This window comes from Otolemur garnettii, unplaced genomic scaffold (genome assembly GCF_000181295.1).
Source record: "Otolemur garnettii isolate 467f Iridium unplaced genomic scaffold, OtoGar3 scaffold00028, whole genome shotgun sequence".
NCBI lineage: Eukaryota > Metazoa > Chordata > Mammalia > Primates > Galagidae > Otolemur > Otolemur garnettii.
The window spans coordinates 1,326,172-1,343,013 of NW_003852423.1; the positions used below are offsets into that span (position 1 = coordinate 1,326,172).

At 35.4% G+C, this 16,842-nt stretch overlaps 1 protein-coding gene across 24 annotated transcripts in view; it reads left to right on the forward strand.

Annotated features, from left to right (window-relative positions):
• The window catches only part of HDAC9 (histone deacetylase 9), a 906,973-nt gene that overhangs the window by 537,670 nt on the left and 352,461 nt on the right, over positions 1-16,842 (forward strand). For 12 of the 24 annotated variants that reach the window (XM_023512444.1, XM_023512445.1, XM_012804388.2 and 9 more), the window contains 2 exons: positions 1,807-1,938; positions 7,457-7,572. In XM_023512444.1, the coding sequence (XP_023368212.1) occupies positions 1,807-1,938; positions 7,457-7,572 (248 nt within the window). The remainder of the gene's footprint in view (positions 1-1,806; positions 1,939-7,456; positions 7,573-16,842) is intronic. The other 12 variants (XM_023512455.1, XM_023512456.1, XM_023512454.1 and 9 more) reach the window with 1 other exon arrangement.

Here is a 16,842-nt window from a genome sequence, read left to right on the forward strand (position 1 = left end):
CTCAATGTATTTTCATTGTTAAAAAGGGGTCGCAACCTACAGATTGAGACCCACTGTTTTAGATGAATATGTTTATTACCTATAGCTTTTCAGACCCAAAGATTGATTTTTTAAAGGACTTTTTAAATGTATAATGGGAAACCAATCTAAGTTAATACAGTCCTATTTTCTCATTTTAATGTTGGATGATTTGAATGTTAATAAATGAGATTGAGACTTTTATGTTAAAGGTTAAGGGGGTTACCCCTTTAGGGAGGTCTGGGAAGAAGCTTCATCCTGCCCAAAGTTATTTACCTTGTTTGTCTTCAGATGGGAAGCCCAGCAAGAGCTACATTTCAGGTCTCTATAATTCTGAGCTTCTTTTTCTCAGCCCTGATCTCTCTCAACACTCCTGAATTTCTACCTTTTTACTATTTTCAAAAGAAAAGAATAAAGAGAAAAATAACCATAGATGTTTGAAGTGTGACAGTGAAAAAAAGGGGAAAGTTTGTAAGTTCCACTTTTGATACCCTTTGTAGTCTGACAAAAATAAAAATTCCTTCGAAGAAAGTATTTCCACTGGTCAAAAAGCCTGGCTGCCTTATAACATTGTATCTGCTGTAGGTCACTAGTGGTGCTTTGGAATAACTGTACTTTTTATGACATTCATACATAAGGAAAGGTGACAGAGCAATATTTTCAGTATTTAGAAAAATAAGGGCGGCTGGCTGACCGCCTGGGTGTGAATCTTGGCTTTGTCCTCTTTCACCTCTGTAACCTTGGGCAAATTACTTACCATGTTTCTGCATTTTGACCTCCTCATTGACAGAATCCAACTATAAATAGTCATATGGATATTTTTGTGGTAAACAAGTTAATATTGATAAAATACTTAGATCAATATTGAAACATAGAAAAATATTATATAATTATTAGTTGTCATCATAAATATCCTTTTCTTTCATCATCATCACTACCACTGCCATCATCATCATCCACTTCTACTACAATAACTCAATCCAATGTGTCCAGTCTTCTAAAGTATAATCATGATACTTAAAAATTGAATAAATTATAACTAACTATAGAGCTTCATTATTTAGAATAATTTAACCAGAGAAATGGTAATATATATATATGAATAATGTCCATTATATTTTGGGACATACAGCCAGACTCTGAAGTTTTAATTCTAAGAATTGCCCAGGTTTCCTTTCTGGTTGATAGGGTACAGAATGTACAGAAAGTTTTATTCACAGTGATTCTAGACACTTTGGTGTTATTATATCATGTATGTTTTCCCAGGGTTTTAGGTTAGAAACTACTAACAAAGAAACATTCCAGGAGTTAGAATTAGACATGAATTATGTGCTACAGAGGTGTCTTCTGTTACCAGAAGTCAGGTCAGAGTCTCTAAAATCACATAAAGTTACTGTTTTGGTGGTTATTGAGTTTCACCCTTGAGAGAATTAAGAGGGCCAACATGAAGTATAATAAATCTTAATCTGACCCAAACATAATTAGTGATTAAACTTCCCATTAACAATCCCAGTTCTGCTAGAAAAATAACTAGAAAATTTATATTTTTATCCCTTTTACACTTTCATATGAGAGAAGTAGAGAAACACTTCACACATTCCATAAAAATAATTACTATATTTGTCTGTTTAATTAATTTAAAGTCAATGCCTTATTTACATGCTTGGGGTTTTTCATTTGAGAATGAGAAGGGACCAAGAAAAGGGTGAGACTTTTTCTTAAAAAACACAGGAGCAATTGGCTCTCTATTTTTTAATTTTTATCTATTTTCTCTGTCTCAATCCCCAGCCTCTGAGCCCAACTTGAAGGTGCGGTCCAGGTTAAAACAGAAAGTGGCAGAGAGGAGAAGCAGCCCCTTACTCAGGCGGAAGGATGGAAATGTTGTCACTTCATTCAAGAAGCGAATGTTTGAGGTGACAGGTAATTGAGGATTGGGCAGATGTACACTAACAAATGCTGGTAGTAGAAATGAAAAAAAAAATAGTTTAGAATACACATACCTGCTGCATATTAAAAGTTATTTTAAGGAAAAATATTTCTCGAAAGGAAATCATATTGAAAACTAACAAGTAGTTCAGTAAACCTTGCTATGCATTCACCAACTGTGTTAAACAGGAAATGAATGGAAAAAAACAAAACAAAACAGAGCTATGTGTCAATCAAGGCATAACCAGGAAGCATGAATGCTCACCTTATTCTTTTCAGAAGCAGGCAGTCCATTTTGGGAATGCCAACTAGGAGAGTATAACTTTTAATGAAATTTGATCAGAAAAGAGCAGAGGGAGGTCTAAGACGAACACTTCCCCCCTACTCCGACATGAATGTACAAAATACATCTGGGAAAATTAAACCACATAGAACAGCAAAACCTTGACTTTTCAACAAATTTACAGAACTCATAAATGACTTTATGTGTTTACTAGTGAACTGGGACTTACGGCAGGAGGAGGATATATTGCCTTTTACAAAGGGGAAGAAACTGTCATTTTCACTGGTCTCAAATGGAAGAGTTCTTATTTTTTTAGCTGCCTGGTTAGTAGTGGGGTGAACAGGTTAGAAATTCAACCTGATGTCTTACAAATGCCCCTAGTCCCCATCATACCTGGTTTGAAATTAGAGAAGACCTAAAGTATATAAGAATCAAAAGGCCAAAGTAATAATCCTACTGTTCATTGAGTATCTGCTTAGAACCATGCATTCTACTGGTCTTTTTCTTTGGTTACATCAAGGAAGAAGTAGTAATCTGTAACCATTTTCCTCTATTCTTAAGGAAAATTGTAGTACCAGTGTAGGCTGTTGGAATTCGTTCTATAAGATTGGACCTTATCCTTAGTAGGTTTATAAAAATTATTTTCTATATATCTCTTTTGGCCATGACAATGTCTAGATTTGGAGAGAAATTATGGAGATAGAAAAATGTATTTAGTACACAGCTATCATTTAATTAAAAACAAGAAGAAAAGAAAAATGTATTTAGGAAGACAATACTAATACAACATAAAAGTTTTGACAAGTTTATCATTTAGGAATGATAAAATTTAGTCTGTTAGTCCTAATAGATTTATTTACTTATCTGAAGAAAAGTATTAGTGATTACAATGGATAGTTTTTCTTTGAAGGATAAGAAATATTAATGAAATGAACAGTAAGTAAAATTAAATTCCTTTCACTTACTGCCAATTTTATGGCAACGAATATAATTGCTAATTTAGACCAGTTGAATTCTAAGTTTGGAATTACAGACTATTTTCCCCCAAGAAATGTTACTGTATTTAAGTCATTAAAAATCTTAAGTTTTTCTAATAGAAATCTTTGGTCATGGTAGGTAGTTGGGAAGGGCGTTTGCTTTAATGAATATAAAAGAATAATAAACCTATAAGCTATCTAATGTAAATAGAGATTGCTTGTTTTTCTAACTAGAAAATCTTGAGGGAAAGGGAAAATTACATATATTGCTATTTTTTCTGATTATAAAATCTTAATATCTAAGATCATATTTACTTATCCTAATGTGCTTTCTATTTCCTTATTAGTCTCTTTTCTTGATTATAATTTTACTACAGTCACTTTTTCTTCCTCGACAAATTACAGTGGAGTTTAGCTCAATACTTACTGCAGTGATGATTAGTTCTCATTTATAAGGTTTGTCAGAGTTTTACTTGAATTTCTTTACATTTAAAATATGGTATTATTTTTCTTCTTAATTTTGTGAGATAATGATTTTCACTTTCAACCCAGAAAATAATATGTACAAAAAGAGAAACTTGTGCATTTATTACACACACATTTATGGTCAGCCAGCTATGACTTGTGGGTGCTTTGATAGACATGTTTAACTGCTATGCCAGTGTCTCGGGAGGCTCGGAACTGCTAGCACACAGGTGTACTCTTCACCTGCACTCTTTCCCATTTCTCTGCCAACTTTGATCTAATTTGGATAAACTCTGTATGGATCTTAATACCAAATATTTTTAGTATCTAGGCAGACACTATCATGGCATCATAGCAGTTATCATAAACTGCTGTTGCTATTATTCTCTAAACTTTACATCTTTTCTCTCTTCCCCATGCATAGACTCAAGTGTAAACTCTTTTAAATTCCTTGCCACCTCTCTCCTCCCAGTGGTTGATATGAGAAGCACTTGCCATTTTCCTCCTTTTCAAATTCAAGTGTTTTCAGCCCACTTCATCTCCCCAAAGCCCGATTCTTCTAAAATTCTAAGCATTGACTCATCCTTTTTGCCCTACCATTCTTCCCTTCTCCATGGCACCATTTCTTGAACTTCTTCTCTTCAACTTCCAGTTCCAGTATCACTCTTTCTCTGAGTGTTTTCTCAGCATTCCCAAAGAATCAGTTGTACCTCCTCCCAGGTTATTGTTCAGTATGATGGTATGGAACCTTCTGTTGGGGTAGTTGCTGCTTGAATTTTAGGGCTTATCACAGTAGTGATTTCTACATAAGGAAATGCTTTAGGCTGAATATCACATAAGATAATAGGAATACTATAACTTAAAATCAGTGAGACAGATAGTGAAGAAAATAGTTTTCTTAAAATATGGAAATGAGATAATAATGAGAAATCAGAACTTAGTTTTACCAGAAAGACCAGTGTTAGGAGTCTGAGAAAAGTTCCTATAAGAATAAAAAAAAGAGAGAGAGATGTATTTTCTTTGTTAACATAAGATTAAACAAAAAAGAGGTAAACATTTAAAAATATCAAAATATAAGCTACAAATATAGACAGAATGGTAGTGAGAAAATGTACTTAAGTATTTTATGATATTCTTAATTTGTTCTGATCCCACAATAAGTAAGTAGGAGCACCAGAATTCTGTCACCAATCTCACATTTTTTCCAGTGACATTACACTTCTGTGTAGAGAACATTCGTAATAGAAAGTTGAAAGTGATCTAAAGGAGGGCTAGAAAATATTTCCTGGATGTTGGGAATTCCCATTCATTCTCTGTGGGACAGATGATATGTGAGACATGTTTTGAATTTATAGGTGGGATTATGCCTGTAAGGAAGTAAGTGAAAGAAAAGAGGATTAAAAAATAAGCAACAAGGATGAGTTTGGCATTTACAGAGAGTGGAAGACTGTGATTTAATTTGACTAAGTACAGAGCATAGAAATGGTAATAGTGGGGCATAACATTAGGCCCCTTTTGAGAGCAAAGGAACATGGTGGAAGTTGTGTCCATATAACCCTCTGGCAAGAGTTTGATGGGCAGCACCTGTAGCTTAGTGGGTTTGGTGCCAGACATATAACACTGAGGCTGGTGGGTTTGAACCCTGCCCAGGCCTGCGAAAACAACAATGGCAACTGCAACAACAAAAAACAAAGCCGGGCATTGTAGCACCTGTCCCAGCTACTTGGGAGGCTGAGGCAAGAGAACAAGAGAATAGCTTAAGCCCAAGAGTTTGAGGTTGCCATGAGCTGTGATACCATGGCACTGTACCCAGGGTGACAGTTTAAGACTCTCTCTCTCTCAAGAAAAAAGAAAAAAGTTTGAAAGGAAGTTTTGAAAGACTGCTATAGCCGCTCAGAAATATTCATAAGTTCATGACAGAATAAAGAGGCCTTAAGCATAAACAATTTTAGTCAGATGTAGATGAACGACAATGTAAAAAACAAATCGGGAGGAAATAGCAACTGATTAGATTTGGGGTAAAAAGGAGAGTGAGGGTAAATGTAAGGATGGGGATAAAATACAGTGATAAGCCGAAATGTTTATTTTCAGAACACGCATATTGAAGTTTGATAATACACATAGAAGCAGAGATTAAACATGTCTAGCATTCCAGAGAAAACAGAAAAGGCCACAAATGTAGGTGTTTGAATTTAGCAATTGTGGAAGGAGGAAAAGTCAGAGTGATGGCAAGGCAAGCATAGAGGGGGAGAAGATTACTGTACAAAGGATACGGAGGGGAATGTTTTCTCCAAAACCTTTAAATTTGGTGGCATTTGAGAGAACAGTTGTGGTTGATGGTGGATAAACTTTAGCTCCAGGGCTTGAAAGAATGAGCAGACACTGTGAGAACACACGACCTCTCAAAAATTACTAGCATGCTGTCAGCCAAGAGGGGCAACTCCAGTGGAAAAGGAGGGCCCGAAGATTTCAAATAATGGACGGAACAAGATCTTCAAAGGATTTCATGTTAGGGGGTAGGATCACAGGTGGAAGTAAATGTGCTAACATTACAGAGAGAGGGGAAGAGAACGCTTTACGTTTGAAACGGGGAAGGAGAATTTAGGTAACATAACCCTGAGGTAGAAAGAAAAGGTGCTGGAGGAAATACCAGAAGTCCTTAGTCTTTGAAAATTATGACGCAAGATTATTTGTGCAGAGTTAGCTAAACAAGCTATAAAGATGAGGTGACTAGAAAACTTTTGAAATAGATGAACTGTGATAGGGATAAGGAATCACCTTAACTGTGAAGGTGATAAGGAATTAACTAGAGTTTGATGATTTATTTTCCAAGGCTGGAGAAGATGACTGCTCTGGCTATATTTCTAGGAATTGGAAATAGGTACATTTTTGATCGAATGTTTTAATAAATACATTTATTTCTTCATCTGTTGAGGTACATCTGAATTTTATATCTGAAAAGCCAAGAGATGAGTTGAATAAATAATCTGTCTTCTTGTCAACTTTTGCTCAAAGGAATTTCTTTGTTGGTGTTAAAATTTTACATGTTAAATTTAGGGAACTTTTCATCTTTTGGAAAAGAAGTTGAGTAGAATTAAAAATCAGATAGAGGCCATCAGTACAGTGCTGAGATTTTACTTTTTATTGTATTTCCTCAATTCAGCTTTGACTCATATGCACTATAATAAGTGTATTTCCTTAGTGTAGGAAATACACTTATGGCACAGCACATAAGCAATTTTTTTGGACATAACATGAACAGCTCTGGACCTCATGTGTTAACAACCTGGTTTTTTTGTTGTTGCTTATTTATTTATTTATTTTTTGATGTGAGCAAGTTCATTATCTCTATTACTATTATATTTTAAGATAGCACGAAGACGAAGTAAGAAAAGATTTCTTTCTCTAATTTTCTTTTGTCATCAAAAACTTCTATGACCCTCTCTAACCAGGTATCTTTACTTCTCTAAGTAAAATTCCATAATTTTTTTTTTTTTTTTTTTTGAGACAGGTTCTCCATCTGGACTAGGCTGGGGTACAGTGGTTGATCATAGCTCATTGTACTTTCAAACTTCTGGGCTCAAATAGTCCTCAGCCTTGGCCTCCCAATTTGCATCCAGCCTATTTCAAGAATTTTTATAGTTCTTTGTGTTTAGTTATATTGTGCTTGTCATTTTACATAGAGGGAATATAATAAAATGTCCAGGGTACCATATGTTCCGTATGGTAATTAAATTTCATCCCTACGATTTTTATGAATACATTTGTACTTCACAATATTTTTCAGAATCCTCAGTTAGTAGCAGCTCCCCAGGTTCTGGTCCCAGCTCACCAAACAATGGGCCAACTGGAAATGTCACTGAAAATGAGACTTCGGTTTTGCCCCCCACTCCGCATGCTGAGGTAAGACCTTGACTGTTTTGGCTCTACATATTATTTCTGAGTTGAAGCTTAATGTCCAAGTGATTTTTATGAATTGGAGTTTATTCAACTTCACACATTCTTAATCTATTTTTAAAAATTGGTTTTTGTTAACTGATACAAATATTAGAAACTGATAAGGCCAAAACTGACATTCATCAACTGATATAAAAAAAACCCATAAGAAAAAAACTGTCATTTATTAACTGATATAAATAAGTGTCAGTGATTTTTATTATTTATAATATGAGGACTTGAGTAAATTTGATCATATTTATAAATAAGATAAACAGGGATGTTTAGATGGCAGTCAGGTTTGAAAAATATTGAAATATAATCCTTAAATAACTCATTCTTAGTCATCCCATATGTACCCTGCCCAACAGTTAGACAATTTACTAGTCCTTCTGCTTAGTTATTGGTTATTCTGATGGGAATAGACCCATAGTCAGTAAAAATAATTTCCTGCAAACCTTTCAGAAGAACAACCCAGCAAGGTGAGTTTTATCCATTTGACCTGCAGAGTAATGAAAAATAACCAGAGCACTGTAGTTAAGGGATACAGAGCTTCAGAGAGCAAACATTTCTTGAGCATCTTCGATATGCATTTTACCTGGTAATGGGCATATAAATATGGACAAAATATGCAAAATAAATGACATGTTAAAGGAAATTAGTCTAAAGTAACGCATGATTTATTGTAAGCAGTGATATAAGACTAAAAGGAAAGTAAATATGGAAGTCAGAAAAATTTGTGTAGTTTCATCTTCTGTATTAAGCTAAGCAAAGCACCAGTCTAAAAATAGCCACTCATGGAATCAGCAGTTTTTGAAGTCACCATCCATTGACTGAAAGCCTTATTTTATAGAATCATGGTGCCTTAGGCAGTAAGGGATAGAAAGGGCAGATCAAAACTCTGATGCTTGGATCACCATTGTAATTTTCTTGCTATGTGATTATTCAACTTCTGTTAGAATATTTACACTGATGAGGAGCTTGCTTCACTGTCTCCTGAAGTCCAGTTGATTTAAAGTAGTTATCTTAACTTCTATACTGATAGAAATATGTCTATATATTATGCCAACATATCTGTCACTCTGTGACATGGCATACACATACATGTATATAGTAAATATTTGTAAATTAGAAATCATCAGGCCAAAATACAAGTGAAGCCAGAAACTCAGGTTATCCCTTATAAAATGAAGGACTGAGGCCAGTGAAGTCAATTTTGCTCTGAGGACATTTGTATACTTGAATTTGAGCTTTGATTTTCAGAGCATCTCGAAACTCAGGAGATAGAAGATAAAGCTTAGTACTGACCAAGGAGGATAACCTAATAGGAGACCCTCCAAAACACTTAGCTGGATCTAAAGGCCCATATCTATGCTACATCGGTGAGTTGCTTCCCCCACTCCCAGTATCTTCACATGGAGCAGAACAAAAGGTGGAGTCCCTGCCTGAAAGTTGTTACCATGAGCTAGCCTCATAATTTTAGTCCTCACAGGTTATCTACAAAAACCAAGTTTAAATCTTCTCTAGAGGAATAGATCTTCCTGCTAGATTTCAAAAGTTTCTCTCGTATAATTTTCCAAGGAACATGAAAAGAATAGATAGATGTTCTCACTTATGATCACCTTTTAACTCTTTGAAGAACAGTAACTCACACCTCTATGTTATCTCTAAGTCTGCTGTCTTTTTCTTGTTCTCAACATCTTGTTGCCCCTCCTCTTTAGCTTTTAAAAACGTGACAGAAGATGGAAAAAACACTTCTTGTGTACTATTTGTGATCACAGGTATAAATGGGATTATTGGTCTACTGGTTGTAGGTAATGTCTTTTGGTTAGGGCAATTACATCTCAATATTGGCCAGTTCTATAACCCTTTAATCAATTCCCAAGAAAAGAACAACTTAGCCCAAATATTTTTAAAACTTTAGGTTTCTATTGTATGTCAGTTTAAAGAATGTGATTCTTAGTAGTTGCAGAGATAACTACGATAAGTCCCTCGATCAATTTTGAGCCTTCAGAAAATAAAAACGACACACTACATTTACACCCAGCAGCATGTAGAAATGCACTGTCAATGCAGTAAATTTCAGAAGACCATTTATAGCATGGTAGCATTTTATTAAGTTAAGAAACAGCAACATCATAATTTGTTTGAGAATATGTAATAAAAGTATATTTTAAAAAGATGAGCATGATAAACACAAAATTTAGTGTGATGATCACCTTTCAGAAGAAAGGAAGGGGGAGATTATGGCTTCATAGTTACTAAAGAAGAAGATCCATGGGATTCCTTCTCATTATGGATACACATACATGTGTATATGGTACTCAGTATAACATATCCGAACTACCAAGAAATATACCTTGATGATATTGAAATAAATGGAAAACTTTCAAACCTTTATGACCTATTAAATTAAATGTAATGTAATGTTGCATATTATGTGGTAACTCAATCTTTAAATTTATACATATATATGTACATTTTATATACATAAAAATTTATATCAACATATACAGTGGAGAATATAAATTAAAGGAGTTAGTTTTTATTGTTTTAATCTGTTTTATATTCTTACAGCCTTAACTGTCGCAAATTATCTGTTTAGATGCCAGAGTTTTTCAGCTAATTGTTGAACAAATTCTGTCACTACAAACCGTTCTTTCCACCCTAACCATTAAAAAAAAGCAAAACAAAACAAAACAGAAGGAAATGTGATTTAATGGGGTTTAAAAGGGTAGAGGTATTTCTTCAGGTCAGTGACGGGACATTCACCTCCAGAGCTGGAAAGACTAGTTCAAAAGCAAGCAGTGACTTACATCATAATGAATTAATTGTGTGCCTGAACTATGATCCAAAAGGCCAGGTGGGCAGACCTTTATGCACTGATGGGTAGCCTCTCTGTGGCCCAGAACAAAAAATGCAACCCTGATGGCTAACATGTGGTTTTCTGCTGTATTGCATTTACAGAGCTCTGTAGCATAATTCATTCTGGTTAGGTGAGGAGACAGTGGAATTCAGACCGACACCATCAGCAAATTAATGCCCTCGCTTTGTCACACTGAATGCTTCTGTCTAAGCAGTCTAAACTGGGGGACAAAAGAGAAAAATATATATTCTTTTGATTGACCATTATTAGAATGTAGTGTGACTATTACAGATATCTTCTAAGATTAATAACAGTGTGTGATTTCATAGCAATGGAAATATTTTGGGGGTATGAATTATTTACATCATCACACTCTGAAAAACTTAGTTTCATATTTCACCATTTATAAAATAGGCTTATTCTACCATTTTTGTTTATGCAATACAGGTGAGTTTTCATTTTAAAATGGTATCTCAGTGAATATTTGTATAAATTTTTTGTTTTATGACCTAGAAGTCGAAAAGCATGTCACCCTATTCTTCTGGAGCTCAGATACATGAATGGGATTCTTTTCTTTTTGCTTTAGAAAATAGGAGAGCATGGGTGTATCTAAAGTTCTTGAGCCCTAGATGAAAAGAAAATTTTCTGTCTTATAACTCACATGTCCTGCCTAATTTAGATAAAGAGAAGTAGGAGAATTTACTCATAAGTCTCTTCTCAGGAAATAGCACAATGTAGTGGAATGTATGGGCGTTCCATTCAGAAGACTCAGCGTGAACCTGGCTCCAAAACCAACGACTTTGTCATCATTGGTCAAATTGCCAAACTTCCCCAGACCCTCAGATTCCTGATCTAGTAAAAGGTAGTAGTGTAATACCAATGCCAATAGCTCTGATGTCAGGAATCAGTGTTTGGAAGGCAGGTGGTAAATTGTGAAGTTCAGAGCAAGTTCATTTTTTGTTGTTATTGTCGGTTGCTGACTCCTGGTAGGGAAAACTCATTAGCATGTTTGTCTTCAAGCCAGCAACTCTCATGTGAGAGTGAGTCTCCATCTGCTGTGACCACTTCTGTTCCATTCCCTCTATTTCTTGCATATGCTCAGTCCCAGAACTCAGATTGTTGGAGCTACTTGCTTTACTCATTTGTAAACTTGGTTGGGGAGCTGAAACCTCCAGGGTTTCTGTTTCCAACTCCAGTCAAAGATGTCTTTACCTATCTAGTTACTTTATTGTTAATACTGTGGGCCTGTGGGTTCAAATATGTTTCCATGGATATCAACACCATTACTTTAGATTCAGTAGATTTATTTGATAGCTTATTTTAGCAGTAGCCAAGCTGCTGGTTTATTTCTAGTTGAACATTAGTGGCTGTCTCTGCTATGTTATATTTTAAATAATTTTTTCCAGCAGATATAAATGATTTTAAAAAGGATTCTAATAATAAGGTTAAGTGTTCTAAAATCATTTTAAATGTCACTTGTTTTGCCGCAGTCTCACATGACTCATCCATCCTATTGTTTCATAACAGTTGTTGTGACATTTGCTGTAAATGTTATACTCCCTTCTGAGTGGGTGGAGAGCCAGGGTTTTTGATGGCAGCAAATAAAACACTTTTTACCCCCTCAGGGAAAGGACGTTGCTATGACAAAAAAAAAAAAAAATATATCATTTACGGGGAATAACATGAGTCAATATTGTAAAGCAAGATCTTTAACAAAACATCAGTGCCTTTTAAATGCTAAGCAAATTCTGTCAAAGGATTTTTTTTTTTTCTCTCCCGACTATTTTATAGTAATAACATCATGGGTGTCCAGTAAGAATGAAAAGTAAGAAACTTATATTGCCTAAACAATTTTCTGTTTAATTACATGGAGATTTTAATTTTCTAACAGCTATCAAGAAAGTAATCTTGACAAATACTATGAGAGCTATAAGTAAACATTAAATAATTAAGATTTTTTTTTTCTCTCTTAACATGGCTCTCTTTTTTTTAGATAGTCTGGATTTGGGGTTTTGGAACCTTTCAAAGCCAAAATCTATTGAACCTTATGACCACGTCTTCCTGGATGACATTCAGATAGACACAGATGTTACAGGATAGAACTAGTCAGGGGAGCTTCCATCTAGGCTGAAGGATGTGAGTCCAGGGAAGGCAGGTTGCTGCCCAGAGTCACAAGCCAGAAAGGAGGAGCCCTCAAATGTCAGATGCTTGGACCAAATTTCTTTTCACTAATTCAGACTGCTTTTCATCAAAACTCTGTATTTTTTTTCCTTTTTCTGATTCTTATGCATATTGAGATAATTTTAAACATACTATAAACTGAAAACTCTACATCTGCCTTTCCTGTGAGCTGCTTAACCAGTAGGCAGTTATTCACATGACTAGTATTCTGTCAAGCATCACCAGTCCACTACTTTGTCTTCTTACTAGTGACAAAGGTATCCATTTATTTTTTTTCCCTTCCCTTACTCTTTCCCCTTTTTTTCTTTCTTCTTTTTTCCATATCACTTTACTCACTTCTACTTTCCTAGCCTCCAAAGACAGTCATTCTCTTCTGTGTTTTTTTCTATATCAGTAGTTCTCGACCTTCCTAATGCTGCGACCCTTTCCTCATGTTGTGGTGACCCCCCAAAATAAAATTATTTTCGTTGCTACTACATAACTGCAATTTTGCTACTGTTATGAGTCGTAATGTAAATAACTGATATGCAAGATGTATTTAGGCAACCCCTGTGAAAGAGTCATTCTACCCCCAAAGAGAGCTGCTGGTCTATATGGATTCTTACATCATATATACATAATATATTATATATATTTACATTTATTATATATATACATATATATAGCTTTGTGCCCATGAACTTTAGTGGATATAAATGACCAAATAAATATTAGTCTCACTCTGTTTATTTTATCATTAATCACATGTATTAGGATCCATTCATGTCTTTGTAAATCCAGAAATCTAATGGTTTGCTTTTAAGTGCCATAAAAATCCATCTTGGGTGCTTCACTATTTTACATACCTGTTTCCAAGATAGATGTCCTGGTGGCCTCCAGTCCCTACCCATCACCAGAAAGTGCTTCAGTATATACCCATGAAATCACCCTACAGCTTAGTGACAGAAATTTTTATTGTTATAATTCCTAGCAGGGGAATCACTAGGTCATAGCATATAGTATAATTATCATGGTTTACAGTGCTGAATTATTCACCAGAATTTCTGTGCATGTCTATAGTCCCACCAGCAAAATGTCAGAATTTTTAACCTTTCTAAATTGCCATAACATTTGACGTTGTCAATTTTTTTCTAATTTTTTGCAATGTCCATTTTGGAAGAGATTCTGAATTTTTTAATTGAAACCGCTAGCTTCTTAATTTTAATGCCTACAAAAATAGCTCTCTTGAAAAACATAAAATTTTTTAGGCTTTGTGTATTCTATTCAGCTAAATTGCAAGATATTATCTATAAGATATCCTTTTCATTGATATGATAGTGAGAAAAGAAATTAAATGAAAATTTGAGTTGTGTACATTGGCTCACTCTGATAATCCCAGTGACTTGGGAGTTTGAGGGACGAGGATCACTTGAGCTCAGGGCTACAGTGAGCTGTGATTGTGCTACTGCACTCCAGCCTGGAGTTAAGAGTTAAGAACCCATCTCTGATAAAAATAACAATAAAATGCAAGTAGGGGCCCCAGACCCCAGTTACTGGTCCAATTCATATCCCCTGACTCAACATCATGCTCTTTCTAGTGAATGCTAGTTATCTATCAAAATCTGGTTTAAAAGGGACACCTTTGTCTATGCCATCAAAGTATTTTAACCCTACTCTGATTACAGTAATTGTCAACGTCATTAGAATTGTTAGTTCTCTACTTTTCTGTGCATCTGACTAGTATGTCAATTTGTGTGGTATAGGATATCTCTGTACATCTCTCATCTAGCACCATTAATCTGACATAGAGGATTTTCTCATTGTTTTGTGAAGGCCAAGTAATAGCCATTCATTCATTTAATATTTTCATTTTAGTAACCACAATAAAATTTTCTGGTTTTAAAATTTTTTTCCAATTAAAACCATCTTTCCCATGTTCTAAGCTGTGAAATATTGGTGTCATAGAAAAACATTGATTTCAGGGTTGGATTGGTTTCAAAACTGCTCACTGGAAAAATCCTGGCTCTGTCTGAAAATAATTGTGAGCTCTCCATAATCCTAAGGTGGGGTGGCTTCCCAGCCTGGCAGGAATCCTGGTCAGGACCCTTCATCTTTTGGGGGGATGTTTCCTCCTGACAACCTGTTAGTCTGGGTTTCAGTTGTGTTTGCCCTCAATTCTCAGTGTAGGATGCCACAACAGGTTTAATGAAGAGATATTAACCTGAGACCTATAGACTGCTCTTCACAAAAAGTCGTATTTAAAGAAGGGACTTTGTAGAAAATGGTTTATCTATAATCAAAGAAGATAAGCTAAGCAATGACCAAGTTCCTAAAATTTCTGTGATATGATATTATGCCCATTAGTGTCTTCGGGAAGAACCAGGTGTACCCAGTGGAGGGACACAGAACCTTCCTTGCTGCCACAGGAATTGTCTCTGAAACTTGAACATCTTCTTGTCTACAGAGACACCAGGGCTCCCAGTTGTACTCCTTCCATCCTGTCTATACTTTCTTTTCTCCTCTGAGCTGCAACTGTTCTCTGTACTTCTTTGAGCTTCTCCTGTGCCCCAGCAGTGCCTGCAGAATGGTCTGTACGTTCTGTAGCAAAAACCTGAGAAAAAATCCCTTTGCCTTGGTTAATTTAAAAGGTTCATTGTTGACCCATGGGAAAGTAGAATTGCAGAAGTCACTCAGTATCTTGATCTACAACATGACCATAATGGTAGCTTTTGAGAGTTCCTGTGAAAAATGGATTAAGCTCTAGAAACTGCATAGCACAGAGCTTGGAACATGGTAGGTGCTGGAAATCTATGCATTGCTGCAGAATATGGAGCCACTCAATTTGTAGATGAAACTATAGGGGTCTGCAATTCCAGAATAAGAATATTCCCAAATTCCTTGACTTTAGTCAAAGCCAGTGTGATAAGTCAGCATGCTGCCGCCATTATGACATCTGAGACAAAATCTTGCTCTCATTTTAGTGTAAGTCTGCTTCCTGTGATGAGGTGGGAGGATATCACAGAAATTCTCTCTGAGAAACAGAGATAAACTCTTTTGTGAGGTCTGTGATATTTTGGGATGTCATTCTCACAGTACATGTCAAATCTCAGAGCTATAGGAAGCAGATAGAACCTTACATAATTATACATTATTTAAAGTGTTTATTTTTCCACATTGATTTTCTCTTTTATGAATATAGATAAGTGGATGGAATATCCTTTTGTTTAAAGTTACTATTTCCTTGCAAAAAGCTAGTTAAAATATTTTTACTTCCTTATATATTGTTTTTGTTCTTGTTCAGGTATATATTCTATAATTAAAATTTATGTTAACAGCTTACTTGTATAAGCAAAAGAACAGTTTGCCTTTTTATTTTGATCAAACATGCAACTATGGCTAATAGCTCCCTAAATAAAATTGCAATCTCACACATTGTAATTTTAAAATCTTTTCCAACCATCTTCATGCTGTGGTGGTTTAGATAACTTTTAATTTTGTACAGGGTTGCATAGAAAGTCACCCTAACGCTACTGGTTTCGGTATGTCTCTTAACTTTCTTGCACAAATATCTGGCATGCTCTTTTGAGAACAAACAAAATCTGAGTTAGGTTGGAGTTCCAAGTCGCAATGAGAAAACGCTACATTTAACCTCTGCTCTTCTCATGTTAAGACAAGGACTCATCTCCAAACAAATGTATGATGAGATGATGTTTTGGAATAACATCCTGTGTTTTGGTGGCGCATCACTCTTCAGTGACAGTCTGAGGTTGCATTGTATTAGCACATGATATTTTCCTCAGTTAATTGATATCCCAGGTTTGTCCAGGGGAAAATCTACAGCTCCCCCAAACATGCTTGACAAGTTATTATATTTACTTTAGTCAAAGCCCGTGTGTGCAATATCCCTCCTGGAGGTGGTCTATTATTGGAGTCCCATATGCTTTTTGTTTGGGAAGAAAGCAGTCACTGTGTCATACTGTTACATGGAGTATTCTTTTTCAGGGATGTTGTTCCCTTGGGGACCATATCAGGCCAGAGTTCCCTAGTCTAATAAGACCTTTGTAACTCTTATTGTATAAAAGTTCTGGGAGGGAAGCAAGAGTTAAACAGAAAATGTAATTCAAGCAACCATATTAGGCCACATGTGGGAAAACATGACTCTTAGTAATGGATTAAAAAACGGTATTTGTTGTAAAAAGCACTGCGATGCC